This window comes from Cynocephalus volans, chromosome 6 (genome assembly GCF_027409185.1).
Source record: "Cynocephalus volans isolate mCynVol1 chromosome 6, mCynVol1.pri, whole genome shotgun sequence".
Classification (NCBI taxonomy): Eukaryota; Metazoa; Chordata; class Mammalia; order Dermoptera; family Cynocephalidae; genus Cynocephalus; species Cynocephalus volans.
In genome coordinates, this window is record NC_084465.1 from 128,358,175 (window position 1) to 128,375,293 (window position 17,119).

General features: G+C 45.9%; 1 protein-coding gene across 1 annotated transcript in view; it reads right to left on the bottom strand.

Annotated features, from left to right (window-relative positions):
- Positions 1-6,796: 6,796 nt before the first annotated feature.
- The window catches only part of ITIH5 (inter-alpha-trypsin inhibitor heavy chain 5), an 88,998-nt gene continuing 78,675 nt past the window's right edge, over positions 6,797-17,119 (bottom strand). Inside the window, exons 11-14 of the mRNA XM_063100702.1 lie at positions 16,766-16,819; positions 14,349-14,465; positions 11,806-12,183; positions 6,797-10,805 (exon numbers count right to left, since the gene is read on the bottom strand). Coding sequence (XP_062956772.1) covers positions 10,504-10,805; positions 11,806-12,183; positions 14,349-14,465; positions 16,766-16,819 — 851 coding nt within the window. The 3' untranslated portion in view covers positions 6,797-10,503. The remainder of the gene's footprint in view (positions 10,806-11,805; positions 12,184-14,348; positions 14,466-16,765; positions 16,820-17,119) is intronic.

A 17,119-nucleotide genomic window follows, 5' to 3' on the forward strand; every position in this document is an offset into this window, starting at 1 on the left:
TGTCAGAAGAGGTATTTTATTCCTTATAGATAATCTCCTGGAAACAGGACTCATTTAAAAACAGGGTTTTGTTTTTTTGTTTTTTGTTTTTTCCCCAGAAAAGACCCAAAGATGATAAAATGCCAAATTAAAAAGAAAATGATTCTTTGTGATCTTCTGTATTTTTCAGGGTTTTTTTAAACAATGAATATGTATTATTTTGCTATCAGATACAAATTGCGCTTTGTCTGTCATTGAAAATAGAGAGCTATCAGCCCTGTTGCCAATGGAAGCAGAGTGACATTCCAGAATTTGTTCCCTCTGTCTCTGCCCCCTCCCGACTCCTCGTCATATAATGCTCTCTCCAAAGCTCTCCTGATGAGGGGCCCTAATGCAATGTCATTCAGTCAAGGAACAAAGCACTTTCCACACATCGTCTCCTGTCAGCTACTCACAAGTGAGCACGAAGTCCTTTTCAACAGTCGGTAACTGAAATATTAAAATAGAAAGCTGGATATATTTGCACTTCACTTTCAGAAGCAACTTTGAAAGTAGGAGCATCTTATGGGTCTCCTCCCACAGAATCTTGCCCATCCAGGACCTTCCTACCTTTCTTTAACAACAATAACAACAACAAAAAAAAAAAAAAAAAAAAAAAAAAAACCACGTAAAACTGTTGAAACAATGATCTGAACAATAGTCCACTTTGATAATTTTAAATAATGACAAATTCCAGTCATTAGCAAGTTTATTCATCGAGGGTTAGCTTTCTGCTGTGTGAGAGACTGGCCGTCATGTTCTGGGTGTACGACAGGGCAGGGAGGTCCTGGGGATATAGCTCCTGTCCATGCAAACATGGGAACTTCTGCCTTGCTCCAGCTGTCAATACAATCACGCCCTTCAGACCGAATCAGAAAAGTGAAAACTTGACAAGTGATGCTCTCTGGCATATGTGCAAGCATTTGGGTGACTTCTTAGGAAGGATGGGAGCAGACACAATATGTAAGGATTTCACAGGAGAGTGTCATCAGAAGGACGGGGGGAAGGAAAGAGTGACCCTATCCCATCCTATTGAGAAGCTAGATATTTCCTTCTAGAATTTAAACAATATTTTTGGTTCGTTATCCTTTTGTGCTTTTTCATTTTGCCTCCTGCCTCGAGAAATTTTATCTTTAACACAACTTTCTATGTATGGATCGAGGCCCCCACTTGAGGAACCTGGGGTCCCATTTCAGTCAAAGCCTGGACAGATGGTCATCACCTCTGTGCTGAGTGAAACCATGAGTCACCTACAGCCTAATAGTGTGTGAAGCTCTGGGGTCCCACCCGTCCCAGGCTGTGCACTGACGGGGGGTTCAGTGGCGTTAAGTACATTCATGTCATTGTACAGATCTCAAGAACTTTCCCATCTTCCAAAACTGAAACTCTGAACCCATTAAACAACAACTCCCTTTTCCCTCCGTACAATTCCTGGAAACCACCATCCTGCTTTCTGCCTCTGTTACCAACTCTGGGTACCTCATATACGGGAAATCATATAGTATTTGTCTATTTGTGTCTGGCTTTTTTCACTTAGCACAATGTCTTCAAGATTCATCCATGTTTTAGCATGTGTCAGAATTTCCCGTGTTTCTAAAGCTAAAGACACATGCATTGTCTGTATAGCCCACATTTTGCTTATCCACTCATCCATCGATGGACTTGGGGGTGCTTCCACCTCTTGGTTATTGGAATAATGCTGCTATGAATGGGGGTGTCAACATCTCCCCAAGACCCTACCTTAGCCATCTTTAAGGGTACACTTCCATGGCGTTAAGCACATTCATTGCTGTGCATGGATGGAGAACTCTGAGATTAACAACACAAGTTTGAATTCTGCCAAGGAGGGTGGTCACTCCAATCTCCAGGTCTAGAAAAGGAAAAGTGGGGTGTTTGTGAGGCTGGCTGGGATCTCCCAAAGGAAGGTTTCTCCCAGCTGGTATGGGAATGTTTGGCAATTGACACTGTCCCAGGACAGGGTCCATCTCCAGGCTCTGGCCACGACTGTAAGTGGTCGGATCTGAAGCATCTTGGACATGGGCTCCCCCTCCAGGCTGTAGCCTTCCCACAGAGACCCCTTCTGCCAGCAGAGCCAGAAGCTGAGAGGCCCAACCTGGGGGTCCTGAGCAAAGCCCCTCTCCTAACTCTCTGCCAGTGGCTCCCACACGCCCCCTCTCCCCACATGCTTCCCCTGGTGCCCTCCTCTGTCCACGGGCTGGGTTTATCAGAGTTCATCGGATTGTCTAACAGCAGGCGCCAGGCTGCCAGCACCGCCTGGACTTGAATTTCAGCTGCTCTCTGTGCTTCACACCTCCCCGCCCTTCTCCACCCCGCATGATAAGCTCCATTCTTTCCCAGCAAGCGGCAGCGACAGCCCAGGACCTGCCATGTGGGGACAGGAGTTAGCTCCATTTAACCTGCTGGGGTTTTTTTCTTCCTTTCTTCCCAGTACATTCAACTGTAATCCTAGCAGGCCCCAGCAAAGAGGGGCACCAGGGTGTTTGCTTCAGGGAGGACCGACCTGAGCTGGGAGCCGACCCCTACCTTGCACTGACTGTGTGGGCCTCAGTGGGTCACTATGTGTGACCCAAAAGCAAAAAAGAACAGGCTGGCCTCGCCCTGACCTTGCAGGGAGGTTTTGGGAACGGCTTTGGCCTAAATGTTAAAGTACTATGGAAGAAAGGAATTGAAGAGTTGTGGGGAGAGGGGACAAAAAACCCAACACAATCCTAGGAATTGGGCCTAGAACGAGGCTCTGTTCACAAAGGGCTGGGCAGGTGGGAGTGAACTGTGTAGCGAGGGTCATTCAGGGACCTGTGCTGGATGAAATAGGCTTACACCACAGCACAAGGGACAGGGTGTGACCATACAGCTTGGCTGTCACCAGAATGCAGCAGCAAAGAGTCTTCTGTTTTGGATGGTTTTAGTAAGAAGCTGGATGGCCAAGGCCCTTCAACTGGGGTTTAGCTTTCTTTTTTATTTTTTCAAGAAAGGGAGTCTCTAGATTTCATATTTCATCACATGATCAAAGTGTCCCGGACTCAAAAGACATTATGCATCGTGGTGTGGTGGTATGTCAAAGCCGCTCTTGGCCCTTTGAGCCCCTGCTCCCTGCTGACCCACATGATGCTGTCACTTCTTGCATTGCCTTTCTCACCTTGCTCCAGGCTCCAGCACCATGGTGCCTGTGGTGGAAGCAGCCCGGTGCTGGCCATGCGCAAGCCAGCCAGCCAGAATTACAGGACCCGAAGTTCCCCAGACAAGGGGAGACTGGCTTCATTCATCTGAGTGAGCCCTGGTGACCAAGATTGTGCAACAGAGACCGGGAAGGACCCAGAAACTTTTCTCCCAGGTATTCCACCCTTGGAGACGGGCATCCTTGCCAGTCCCTTCCCTACCTCCCCTCTTTCCACACATTAGGAACTAACTCTGTGGCCTCGATCCACTTCAAGTCTATGCTTAGCTCCTGCCTTCTTTACTTGCTGCCAAACTCCTATGTTCCCCTTGTTCTCCTCGAGACTGGCTTATCTCCTCAGCAAAAACCAGGACACATCCCCTTGCAGGGTGGCGGGCGCGTGACAGAGAAAAAAGGATGCTCCTTCATTCCCACCTGCTCAGCCCACCCTCTCTCTGCCTGCTGTGGCCTGGGAGGCTCATTAATCATGTCAATGGCTGCATTGTCTAGGCCTGTCCCAAGAAGACAAGTGATATTTAAAAGCCACTACATATGCCTGTGACTTCTGCCTCTATTTCTGTGTATCTAACTGGGGTGAGGGTTGGGAACAGCCCACACCACCCCAAGTGTGTTTCCACATCCTTCCATCTAATGATGATTTGCTTCAGAAAGCTGCTGACTGCAAGACGTTTCCTAGGAGGTCATTTCTAAGGAAAAGGGAAAAAGATAAGCTTGGAGCAGTCTTTGGGTCTGAGGAATCAAAAGGAGCAAATGCAGGTGCTGCTGCGGGCCCAGCAGAGAGTCCCAGTTGCCCCGTGCATCCCTTTCTTTCCAGGCCATGTTTCTTTCCAGGAACACCCTCATCCAGCAAGCAACACTTGGCAGATGGTGGCCGTACTTCCTCATGATGACCCTCATGTCCACCAATCGAGATTCTCCACCCACTTCTCACCCTGACCAGTGGCAAAAGCCGCACGACATTCAACACATTGGAGCCCATAGTTGGGTGGGAAAAAGCAACAGTGAAATACCTGCCTCTGGGGCATGACCAAGTGCCACTGCCCACCTGGCTCACCCTCTCGGCCTGTGACATGCAGCTGATACATACGGGGGTGTCCCAGACATGGGGCCAGCTCTCCACGGCAGCCCCAGCAGAAGCTGCCCTTGTTTTGTCCGGAGCATCCCTGAGTCATGGAAAGAGGAAAGGTCCTGCAGCTGGACCAGCCCGAGCCCAAATAATAGCTCTGTGATGAGAGCAAGTGACTTAATCTCCCTGGAATTTTACTGCCTCTGTACAATTTCCCTTTTCCTTATACTGTTTTGGCTGAGAATGTTAATAGATAAAATGCTCCTAGAAATTTTCCTCCCTCCAAACCTGGCCAGTTCTGTAAGACGCAGATCAAATAAATGCCGGCTCCTCTCCTGCCTCAGGCTGAAAACACCTCTTCCTTTTTAAATCCCCGTACATTTCATCTGAATCTCCGTAGTAAGACAGACTGCTGCCCATCTCTTATAACATATTACGTAAAACATTATCTCCAGGGCTGGACAGGAAGGGTGCCCTAGCCCCTCCACAGAGTTAGTGCACACTGAATATTAGCTGAATGAACGCACAAGTGAATGTATTTGTTTTGAGGCATTTTCTCTGCTGGGAAAATTGCATGAACAATTTATAATATTATTGTCATTCAGTAATATACAAAGTTTCACCCCAGAGTCTCTTCATCACAAGTTCTCAGAGTGCTCTAATTCAGTTTTCCAGGCAGGCAGACGAAGAGATTGAAAGGACAAGTTCTAGAACCTTTAGTCTCTAGAATATTCCCAGGCCCCAGCCTTCTTCAAAAACAAATACGCTTCACTTTGGAGCTGAGCCTTAAACTATTTTTCCCTTCCCGTGGAAAGGTTTGCTGCTTCTGTGACTTTCCACGTGGACCTGCATTGTGTGATTTTTAATTGTTTAACATTTATAGGGCTTATGTGAACTTCGTGGCTGAAAGATCCTAGAAATGTGAGGAAGACTTCCAGCTGGAAATTTAACAGAATAAAAGAGCACATGTGTACCATTCAGGCCTCCATTCACACTCAGATATCCGGAGTATTGTATCATCTACATTACCTTATACATCTCAAACAAAATTTATTTTTAAAAAGTATACTAAAATGTATTTATAATGAATTTTGTACTTGTAGTTTAATGAAGTTATTTTGAGCATGTCAATAAACTTAGTACACGTGATGTTCAACTTATATAACCAGAAATTCCCAGTGAGCCACCAGGACATTGGGGCTGCTCCTGCACAAACACAGCTGTTGTTTTGAGAAGATAATATGATTAACAGAGAATTTTCAGGAAGAACACTGTGTCAATAAAAATTAGTTTGGGGTTGGCTTCCTAGGAAATGCACCCAGCATAGCTAACTAGCTAGTTAGATATATACACACACAAAGGTACTTCAACAAGTTCATGGAAAACTAGGATTAAAAGACGATAGAAATATTTCCACGAACTTTTTGAAGTACGCCCATGTGTGTATATGTATATTTCACTTTTATTTGCAACATCCAAAATAGAGAAGGATATCCCCAACCCCAAATACTTATAATATAGATATGGATACTTCAAAGATGGAAAGTTTGCTTTAATTCCTGAGTTGAGATGATGCCAGAATAACTAAAGGAAAGTGACTTCAGAAGAAAAGTCACCACTGCAGTCATATTCAGGCGTCACTCTGTATGCAGAGAAAGACGTGGGAACCATGAAGTGGATGAGATCGCTAAGGGAGAGAGTTCAGAGGACCACAGAGGAAACTTAGGGTCAGTTCACATGTTGGTAAAATGAAAGAAATTCATCGAAGGAGACTAGGAAACATTTTTTTTAAATCACATAAAAGACACAAAGGGATCCAGCATTTCAAGAAAGAAGAGAAGGTCAACAAAGTCATGGGTGGAGGTTGAAGACTCTAGCTGGAATCGGACATTGGGAATGGGTAACGCGACGTCTGCGATGAGCTTCCATTAACGTGGTGAAGACAGAAGCTGCATCTGATGCCTTAAGTAACCAACTAGGAGGTGAAAAAAAAATGGGTTCAAATACCAACCACTGGAGCAAATCTGACACCGAAATAAAAGAGAAGATAGAAGCCACATGGGAGCCCCACGAAGGGACAATTGTTTCAGATAGAGGAAACTTCTGGAATGACACGTGAAATCAAGAGGGAAGCCTCTGGCGAGGCACAGGAGTCTGGAGGTAACCACGCCAGGGATGTAAGATGGGGTCCGGACAGAGGTAGACAGTTAGTCACACCTGGAAGGAAGGGGGCCTCCCAGATGACAGCCCATGTGAGATGCAGTCCCTTGGATCTGAGAAAGAGTGAACAAGGGAGCTCCTTTCTCCATTTTCTCAGCAAAATAGGAGGCAGAGTTACTGTGAAAAGCCATGGGGCTTGGTGGCCAGGACAGCAAAGGCGAAAAGCAGCAGCCATTGAGCCCAAGGCACTTAAGAAAAACAGATGGCTTAAGTCTTGCCAAATGCCATATTCTTCCAATGTCAGTAATCTACTTACATATCATTTTATATAATTCAGAAATTCCTACAAACAAGGATTGCAGTCAGAATCATAAAATTTTATTCTCAATAGCCCTAATTCCATTTTCCCTCAAAAAATAAATATACCAACATGTTATTTGTTTTTACACATCATTCTCTTACAAATTTGTTTAAGAAAAACGTCTTTTGCATGTGAACTATCTTGTACCCTACTTAGTATTTAAAACAGACTAACATAAATATTTAAAGTTACATTTCTAAGTATTTGCTTAGCTGTGTTATTTTATTTGCTGTTTATTTTAGCTGGACTGTGTTCTTATGATTCCAAGAGTCTTTCAAATTTTAATAACAGCATTCCTTGTGTACATTCTGGAGAGCTTAAAGAAAGGAAAAAGAATTCATATTTTGAATGATTTCATGTCTTTGTCAACCTGGGCTGCAAGAATACCACAGACTGGGTGGCTTAAACAACAAACATTTCCCGCAGTTCTGGAGGCTGGGAAGTCCAAGATCAAGGCACCAGCAGACCTGGTGTCTGGTGAGGGCCCTCTTCTTGGTTTACACATGGCCATCTTCTCATTGTACCCTCACATGGTGGAGAGAAGAGAGATCATCTCTCTTGTGTTTCTACTTATAAGGGCAATAATCCCATTCGTGAAAGCTCCACCTTCATGACCTAATCACTTTCCAAAGTTTCCTCTTCCAAATATCATCACGTTGGGGATTTAGGCTTCAGCATATGAGTTTTGGGAGGACACGAACATTTGGTTCACATCATTCAGTTTAGCCAAAAGATAAATTTAAAGGAATAAATCCTGTTCCTAATCCATCTGTAAGGATACACAATTCAATTAAATATTTAATGTTACTATTGACAGGAACGAAGAGGAGCTTTCTCCAGTTCCCAGCTCCTGCGTCCTCAGCACAGCTGCCTGGCTCAGATGGAGCGCTGGGATGTTTTACCCTCCCAAATGCCTCCTCTCTCCAGCCTGAAGTAGTAAATCATCAAAAAGTCAGATGGAGGAAGACAAAACGCTAGCACGGGTGGGTAGAGAACGTTCAGTCCATTTTATTTGGGGAATATAAACTTTAAATTAGAAGACCCTTAAAGATGACCCATTCAAATGCCTTTCTTTTTCAGAACAGGGAGGGGATTGGAACCCAGACATGTCAACTCGCTCAAGGTCCCACTTAGTCACTTATTATGGCTCATTAACATTAGCTATGATGATAATGATGAGATTTATCTCCCCTAATTGTGATATATTTCTCAGTAACCCCCCACCTTAGGTATAAATGCTCAAGAAAAATAAATGATGGCCTGGATGGTAGAACAGTGTCAAAGCTAACGAAGTGAATTCTGGAGGCTTTTATACAACTTGGGAAAAATCACTCAACTGCACCCTGCCTCAGTTTCCCCATCCTAGAAGAGAATTCCTCCTTTCCTTTGCATTTACTTTAAATAGCTTGCTAGTCACAATGCATGTGGCCAACAGAAAACACTACACTTTTCAGTCAAATGAAACAGTCCTAAGTAAAACACTGGTATGGGGTTTCAGGCTCACAGATACCAATCTGCAGCTAAGACAAAACTTAACAGTAAATACCTTTTGGGAAAAAAAAGAGGGAGAGAGATCTATATGTAAAGAAGAGAAGAAAGAAGAGTGGTATTTATCTAGTAAGAACACATTTTTTAAAAAACAAAAGCTCAACTTTGATATTTTTTTCTTTTATTTTTCCTGCATAGGGAAGTTAGCTATGGGTATCTCATTGGAATGTTTCCCTGCTCTTAGATAAGGTAGCAGCAGAAGCAGTCATAACTGGTCTTGCCTAATAACACCCTTCTCCCCAGTGTTGAGAATACAGCTGGAACAACACATCACTGCTCCAAGTGTGGCACAGGGGACAGCGCTTTTGGCTCAAGGACTGTCTGCCCAGCTGGGACTTACATAATAGGAAGGTCCTGGGGAGCTTGACAGTCACTGGCTAAGCCTAACAGGTTCCTCCTCTTTTCCGAGCTCCAAAATATGGGAGCATCTATCAGCAGTATGCGCTGGTAGTCTTTGCACCTCTGGCATGAAAACAGGCCACCAAGTTTGGGAAGATGGGGGTCATATAAGTAGCACAACTGACAGGCCATGGGCCGAGGGGGTTCCCCAGGCGGACAGTGCCCACACAGCCACCCAGCACCAGCTCATTCCTGCAGCCACTGAGTCCGTCAGGGACACATGGATATCATTGTACTGCTCAAGTTTCCCACGGGAAGGTAAACATGATAAACAATTTTCTTAACTTGGGTTTCTCTCTAAGTGCTAAGCACGCCTTCATTTCATGCAGAGGCTACTCTGGCGTCGTGCCCAATGGAAGAGCTTCCCGTGAAGCCAGCACAAAAGCCTTCAACTCTGGCCCACATCAAATTTTTTTTTTTTCTCTGACCACAATCTTCCTTTCTCTGCTGTTTGGCTCAAGAAACCCCTGTGTCCATCTGCTTCCTGAGCAGGCTACTCACTCAGTGGACCTGACAAGACCAAGCAAAGCAAAAAGCAAGAACTTTACTGGGGAGGGAGAGAAGGACTGCTTTGGGCCACCATCAGCCTCATGTCACTTTAAGAATACAACCAGGCTTTACAGAGGGCATTCAGAATGAGTACAGTGACATTCACTGACTTTTGAAGCCACCCTGATTTTAACCTTTGCCTTAGGGGATCAGGTTTGTGCAAGTTCTGGAGCCAGAGCCACTCGCTCACGCTCATTTCCCGGCCTTTGCCCGTCTGAGATGCGAGAAGGCTTTGTGGCGTCTCTAAGCGTGCACATGCTTCCTGCTGAGAACGTGCAAGTTGGGTCCTCCCATGGGTGCTGATGCTGGCTCTCCCCCATCCCAGCACTGTGCCCGTGTGACTTACCACCCCCTGGAAAACTGCAATCAGAAAAGGTCCGGGAATTATGACAGAGGCTAGAGAGCTCCAAGTAAAAGATTGGAGTCATTCAACTGGCCAACTCTCCAGCACCAAGATGGGCCAGGAAAAAGCTCCCCAGGGGGCTGTCCTGTTTATTAAAAGCACTTAGCTTACTGGGATACATTGGAGAATAGCCATTAGCAACATCAAGTGGTTTACAAAGCCTGTTAGAAAGAGATCAGCATCTGGGGTGTAGATTTTTCTACTTCCAATCAATGTTTTTAAAAATGAAAACTAATTTTTAAGGGCAAGATACCATAGCAGAAGAAATTCCTCTCCTAAAAACAGACTTAATTATTGACAACGATCAATGCATGTGCTGTTTGCATGACCCTGGGCTTTGGGGCAGAGGGTGGCTGCACATGTGGAGAACTCGGTGGCACTAAAGGGAGAGGTTCCTAAGCGTTATCATAAGGCAGAAAGCAGAGTGTCCAAACCTGGCCATTTCCACAGAGCAAACAAATTCCATGGCACCTTCCCCCATGAGAAGCTGGTTGGTACAAGACACAGACCGCTATGTTTTGAACTTGACCTTCCTGCCCTTGGTGCTACAATGTTTCTCTGCTGTAGGAGGGAGGGAGGGGGCAGGGCAGGAAGAGCAGGCAGAAGGAAAGAACACGTTCACTCAAGTTTCCTGTCCCTGTCCTTTGCTCAAGTAGACCCGGGACCTACACTCCACCAGGGGTAGGTTATGGAGAGCGTCTAATTGCCAAGAAATGAGTCAGGCCAAGCCACAGAGGAGCCGCACCATGGTGTCCCCAAAGTCACTTCCCTGTCAGACACTCTTATCATCAAGGCTGCCAGTTTCAGAGTCCCCTGGATTCCCTCAAGCCAAATGTCGTCTCCGTGTCAAAAGGATGTGCTGCCAGGTAATCCTCATACCGCCCGTCAATCAGTTTGGCCGCGTTGTTCCTGGCAAACCAGCAGTCGACCTGCTCTTCCCCGTTGTAAATCTTCCTCTGTTTCCAGACCACTGGGACGCGGTGCTCCTTCACCTTCAGGACAGGCTCAGACCCCCCTCCTGGCTGGGAGGATGGAGGGTGCGTGAAGTTCTGGCTGAGCCTGGCGGGCTGCTCGGTGAGTCTGGCATCCTGGTTCAGGAACTGACCTGGGAGGACACAAGCAGCATCGTGTCTAGGTCAAAGTCAAATGTCATGTGGACAATGTCATGTTGAAATCTAACTGCTAGGTGGGACTCGCCCAGAGGTGTTCGCGCATTCCCAGTGCGGTGACAGAACATGTGTTCCGGAGGGGACGGGTGGAGACAGACTGCAGGGGTTTGGTTCAGGATGGGGGCCACTGCCAGCAAGTAGAGATGGCCACAGTCTCCTGCTGGCTTTGGGGGACAAGACAGGCAGATAAATGGGGAAGCAGGGTCAGGTCTCTCCCTTTCTTCCCCAGTTGTAGGTCCCCCTCCACACTGTCTATTTGGTGCTGTGTACCAGGGTCAGGTGTGGAAAGAAGTCAGTTCAGGTCATTCCTGACACTCGTCCTTGGAATTCTCCAGGTCAAGTGAGGGCGTTGCTTGGGCCAGAGGAACACAGACCCACGTCTGCGAGAGGGCACGTGACCTTGGCAGCCAGACACCTGAAGTGCATCTGCTCAGGGCCAGGAAATCCTGCTTTCTAAACTGGGCCCTGGCAATGACTCACTCTTCAGTTTGGGGCAAAGGGCCCAGCGAAACTGCACGTTGGAGAAAGCCCGCCAGAGCAGCCCACCTGCAGCTCGTGACAGTGAGGGTGACTCCTCGGGAGGAGATGGCTCCTCATGTGGGGTGCTGGGCTGCCCTGTGTCCTCATGCACAGGGATACAGAATCGGACCCTAAGATGATCATTCTCCATTCCTCTGCTTGCTTTCCCAAAAGACCAGTGAGAACAGGTTTATAACACCCATTCCTATTCCAGGAAGTCATCAGGAAGCAAGAAAGCTAATTTTTATATTGTGTGTGTGTGTGTGTGTGTGTGTGTGTGTGTGTAAGTCCATATATGTGTAAGGACCACATTCCCATGGAATTTCTCAATCAAGCGAAGATACTGGCAACATCAGTTGCACTTGGGAAATTTAATTTTACCCTTTACACCCAATGTGGAGAAGAGAGCACTCCTACCTAACAGTCCGTGGCAGCTGCTGGAAAGGCCTTTGCTGCTGGAGATGTAGAAGCCCAGGTGGTTTCTCTGGAAGGGCGCTGGCTTCTTGTAGAGGTGAATGAGGATGACAAAGGCAATAGAGCCCTGGATGGTGACGGTAACGTTGGCATTGGCAGACACCGACACCTCCAGCCCCTGACTCCCCACCACTGTGCTCTGGTTGCAGGGGAGGACCAGCCTGTCCCCACCATCCAAGATGACTCTGTTGGGTGTGATCTCAAGATAGTATCTCTGTGGCTTATTGACAAGGATGGTGATGATGCGGAAGTATGTGCGCTGTTTCTTGTGACCTTTTGGAGGCGCCGGGGCGCCGATTAACTCTCCATTCACTGTCACACCTCAAGGGCCAAAGGTCAGAGAACAATGGTTAGAAAAACTGTCCCCCACTCTCCCACTAAAGACGTCTGATCAGTATTTCCTTCCTCCTCCTCCTTTACCTTTGTGTCCCCGGCACTGAGAACATTGTCTGACTCACACACAGAGGCCGCCCGGTGGTTCCTGAACCAGTGAATGAATGAGTGAATCATGAAGTTAGGAGTCCTTTCTCCCCACGTTTGATCAATATCTTGGAATGGGGAAGGAGGATGTGGGTTTCGGTCGACATGTCATAGAAGGGGTTGCATGCTTGTTTGCTTTCATTCCAGCATCTGGTTGTGGTGATAAAAGTCTTCAGTGGCTCTGGTGTTCACTTTGTACCTACCAGCTGCCACTGATCCTAATTTGGAGACCCTGCTATGCCACCGAGCAGTGTGGTGAAATGCAGAGTTAGAATTTTTTTTAGTTCAAATATCAAGTTCTTCTACCGACTCGGTGTTCCTCCTTAGACTAGTCACTTAAAAAAAAAACAACAACTAAGTTTCAATTTCCTCATCTGTAAAATGAGGTGTGGGGCATAAAACTTTGGAGAATTGTTCTGAGGACCCCCGGAGGAACATATGTGTAGGCTGTAAATTGCCATGCAATATAGGTCCTTTCCTTTTCCTTCATCATTAGGAACACGACTGAGGTTTTCTGGCCTTGAGCAAGGCTTGGGAGCCAGCCCCTCTGGTTCTGTGCTGGTCCAAAAGCAAACATGCATGTGAGCTGCTTGGGACTGAATCAGGTGATACATGTGAAATCTGTTTTGCTCTTTGCAACAATAACAGATTGATAGATAATTAACTGTTGTTTTCTCTGCGTTGGGGAAATCTTCCCAATAAATCTTGACCAGCAGCTTCTTAGTCATTCAAGGACAAAAGTGCCTTCCCTGGGGCAAGGAGTCGGGGACAGGAGAAATCCTAGCATAGACAGCCCATGCTCTCTGGCTTGGAGGCTCTAAGCATCTTTGGGTTGAGTTCCCACCATGGACACCTTGTGGCATACAGAAGTCATGAGAACAGCTCCCAGGAGAGGGGACACTTCAGGGGAGGGGGGAGGGATACAGTTGGTCCCTATCTCACTCCGAACCCTTTGAAACTAGAAACATTAGAGATTTAGCTCTGAGGATAGAAAGGCTGCCAGAGAACACAGGGTAAAGGAGCCCCAGGACCACGCTTTACATAATTACGTTGTACAGGTCACCCAGCTGGGGGACCCTGTGCATCTAACCTTCCAAGACACCCATTTTCTCAGCACTGAGAAACGCCACAATGTCCACTCCATGTGTGGCTGTCCACATGGACGTCCTAAGCATTGTTACCCACATTGAACTGGAAAAGTATTTTTTTGTACTAATTGCTTTTACTCAGTTCCTCAATATATCAACAGGGACCAGAGCCCCTTTTATGAAGGTGCTTGCTGCACACGGAGCTGTGTGGTTACCCTTTGGCTTCACAGCTAAGTCATCAAGGACCTGAGATAGATGGGTCTAGAACTCTGGCCTTCCCCCACCACAGCTTTTGAATGGATAAAGATACAAGTTGAGCATCCCTAATCCGAAAACCCAGAATGTGAAATGCTCCCAAATCCAAAACGTTTTGAGTGCCAGCATGACTCTCACAGGAGATGCTCATTGGAGCATTTCAGATTTCAGATATTTAGGTTATGGATGCTCAAATGGTATATAGTCTGCAAATATTCCAAACAAATCCAAAATCTGAAACACTTCTGGTCCCAAGCATTTTGGATAAGGAATACACAACCTATAATGACAATAATATATCATGAATTGCTATGGCACTTGGGCATTGACAAAACAACTTATATGCATTATTTAATTTGATCCACTTTATAATAGCCCTGTGAGGCCAGCAGAGTTTCACTATGTCCATTTTACAAGGGAGACAAGTGCAGCTCCCAAGGCATGTGCCCAGGGCCATAAAACACGTAGGTCATAAAGCAGGGATTCAAATGCTTGTCTTTCTGACTGCAAGTCCAGGAACACAATCCACTGCCTTTAATTCATCATCAACAGCATTCCCTGAGCATCTGTCACGTGCTCCTTATGTAACTGGACGTTCATCTTAAGAATGGGGGGGATGGAATACCTACCCAGCCCAGACCCACAGTGGACGGAAGAACTTACCAGAGCCCATGTGATCAGAGACCAGCCTGAGGATGTCCCCGGGCTGCCCATCGATGTTGAAGCAGACAGTGAGTTTGCTCAAGGGGAAATCCACGACAAAATGCGGGTCACCATCCACTGCCAGAACAGTAGAAAAAAGGAGAGAAAAAGAAAGAAAAGACATTTATTGGGTGCCTTCCATGCAAAAGTATGACTGTTTCTATTTTCTCATGAATTACTTATTTAATCCTGACAGCAAAACTGAAAGGAAGGTGGCCTCAATTTCTAAATGAGGAAGGTGTATGAGGACAATTACTCCCCAAAGCTACCTCGTTACTCCTGGTCAAGGAAATACCGGACTTCAGGTCTTCTAAATTCAAATCGGATGCTCCTTTCCCCACGTCTCAGTGAAATATAGACAACAAAGTTTGGGGAGGGGAGGGGGCCTGAAGAGGAGGGAGACGTCGCCGTACATGCTCAGCTGCCACTGAGTCCACATTCTTCAGTTCCTTCTGTGGATTCCCTGTGTGATTTGTCTTCTCCTTGAACTGCCCATATGAGGAAATCTGCATGAAGACCCTTCCTCTGCTACGACAAGAGTTCTATGGCACTTCTCCCAGGAAGCCATAGGCTATCTCAGAAACAATCACAGCGCCAACTGTATGCAATCTTGAATGCAAGCACTAAGAGAGTCAAGCCCCATTTAAGGGGCAGTGACAAGTAGAGTGTAAAGAGTAGACAGGAGGCCAGGCACACGTTCGGTGGTGACAGTGGAAATCTCTCCTTTGGGCACACTGACTTTATCGCTCTCGAATTTCTGTCCACAGAGAAGACCATGAAGTTCAGCTGGTCCCTGTTCCTTGTCCTTTCTCCTCTGTTAAAGGTTTACAGTCTTGCTTCTTATTGTGTAGAACAAATATTTCCCAGGAGTCATATCAATTCTCTTCTCTTGCTGGTTAGAAATTTAGCTTCCCTCTAATTAATACACCAAGCACAACATGCTTCTGAACGCCTCTACTCCAGGTGTATATGTGTGTGCATGTGTATGTGTCTGTGTATGGTGGAGATATGGGAGACTGAGAGGAGTCCAGTATCTTTGAGCTGCAAGCAAATTAATGCCCTCGTTTAACTGCTGAAAACCCTTGGTGCCCCCAGCATCACTCAGGAGGTCCCTGGAGAGAATCTGGCTGCTCTCACTGTGAACTGCCTCAAGCACCCTGCAAGTGGCAACACATAAAGAAACACAAGGTGCTGGTCTTTTGCAGATGGGGGAAAAAAATGACATCTAGAGACAAAAGCTCTCATCCATGTTTTGGGCACTCTTTAGTCATGAATATGGCTTATCTGACAGTTCTCTGAGACTTCCCATGTGCACATAGCAGATCATTTTTACTCAAATCATTCAAATCCTTTTACAAGGAAAGATGTTGCTTGCTCCAAAAGAGAGGGGAGGGGTCCAAAAGTTATAACTCCAGGCAGCATCCAAGAGGGTGGTTTTCTTGCATTCCAGAAAGCATGTGTGTGTTCAAAGGAATCACATTCGGTCCACTGGAGACTGTGTGGCTTCTCTCTCCATTGCTAATCTCTGGGATGTTCCTGGCTTTATGAACTCACACGTACAGCAAGCACATCAGCAGAAAAGACAATAATAAAAAACTTATGCAGGACGATGTGTAAATTGTAAGAAGAAAACCCAGCCCTTATGATGTCCTTCCATCTGGATTTTTATTATAATCCCAGGAACTTGGCAAAAGGAAATTATATGACATTTTAAAATCTGTTCTTTGCTTCTAAAGCCAAGGATTAAAAAACAAAAAAACCTGCCTGTCACACCAGGCATTTTTATGTTTACACCACCAGAGGCTGGATGCATGCATACTTTAGATCTCTAAAACAAATGTCTTTTAAACTCAATAATGATCAAAATGTGTCTCTGGTATCCATCTATTCTCCTATCAGGGCTCCTGCCAGGCTTCCTCAGGACTGTGTTATCTCCCCGGTGTTTATGTAATGGTTTAATGACCTGGTTCTTAGCATCTGCCTCACACTGCTGGGCTAAATAAATATGGGTCCTGATGCCTTGTTCTACAAGCTGGTATTTTAACTGGCTTCAGGGAATTCCTGACTGTTCCATCATAAGGGCTGGGTTTTATTCTTTTGTTTGTTTGTTTTGTTTTGTGACCGGTAAGGGGATCGTAACCCTTGGCTTGGTGTCGCCTGCACGACGCTCAGCCAGTGAGTGCACCGGCCATCCCTATATAGGATCCGAACCTGCGGCCTCGGCGCTCCCAGTGCTGCACTCTCCCGAGTGAGCCACGGAGTCGGCCCTGGGTTTTATTCTTAAGAGTGTACACATATTCCTTGGTAAGTCTTTATGTCCACTTTTCTAAACATACCTTACTCTCAATTCACACAGTCAACCACATCCTTTTCTTTACCTGACGTTTTAGAGATTTTGATTCTTGGCTCATACAGTTTCTTGAGCGTAGGTCCTGACAAAGAGAAGAGAACACAACTGTTATTCATTAAAGAGGATGGAGTGAGAGGTACAGAGAGGAGAGGGTTAAGATGAATAAAATACAGACTTCAGATCCATTTGTAGCAACTTAAAAAGTCAAAAAGCTTTTGAAAACATCACCTGTCTTGAATATGAAGCTTAGCTTCCAAACACACACGGGTATAAATGTGGAAGATTCGTTATTTTATTCTTTTATAAATTAATTTTCTTTTTTGTCTGTGATTTCTTGTATATAATAGGAGAAAATATTCTATCACACATACGATATAGTTAT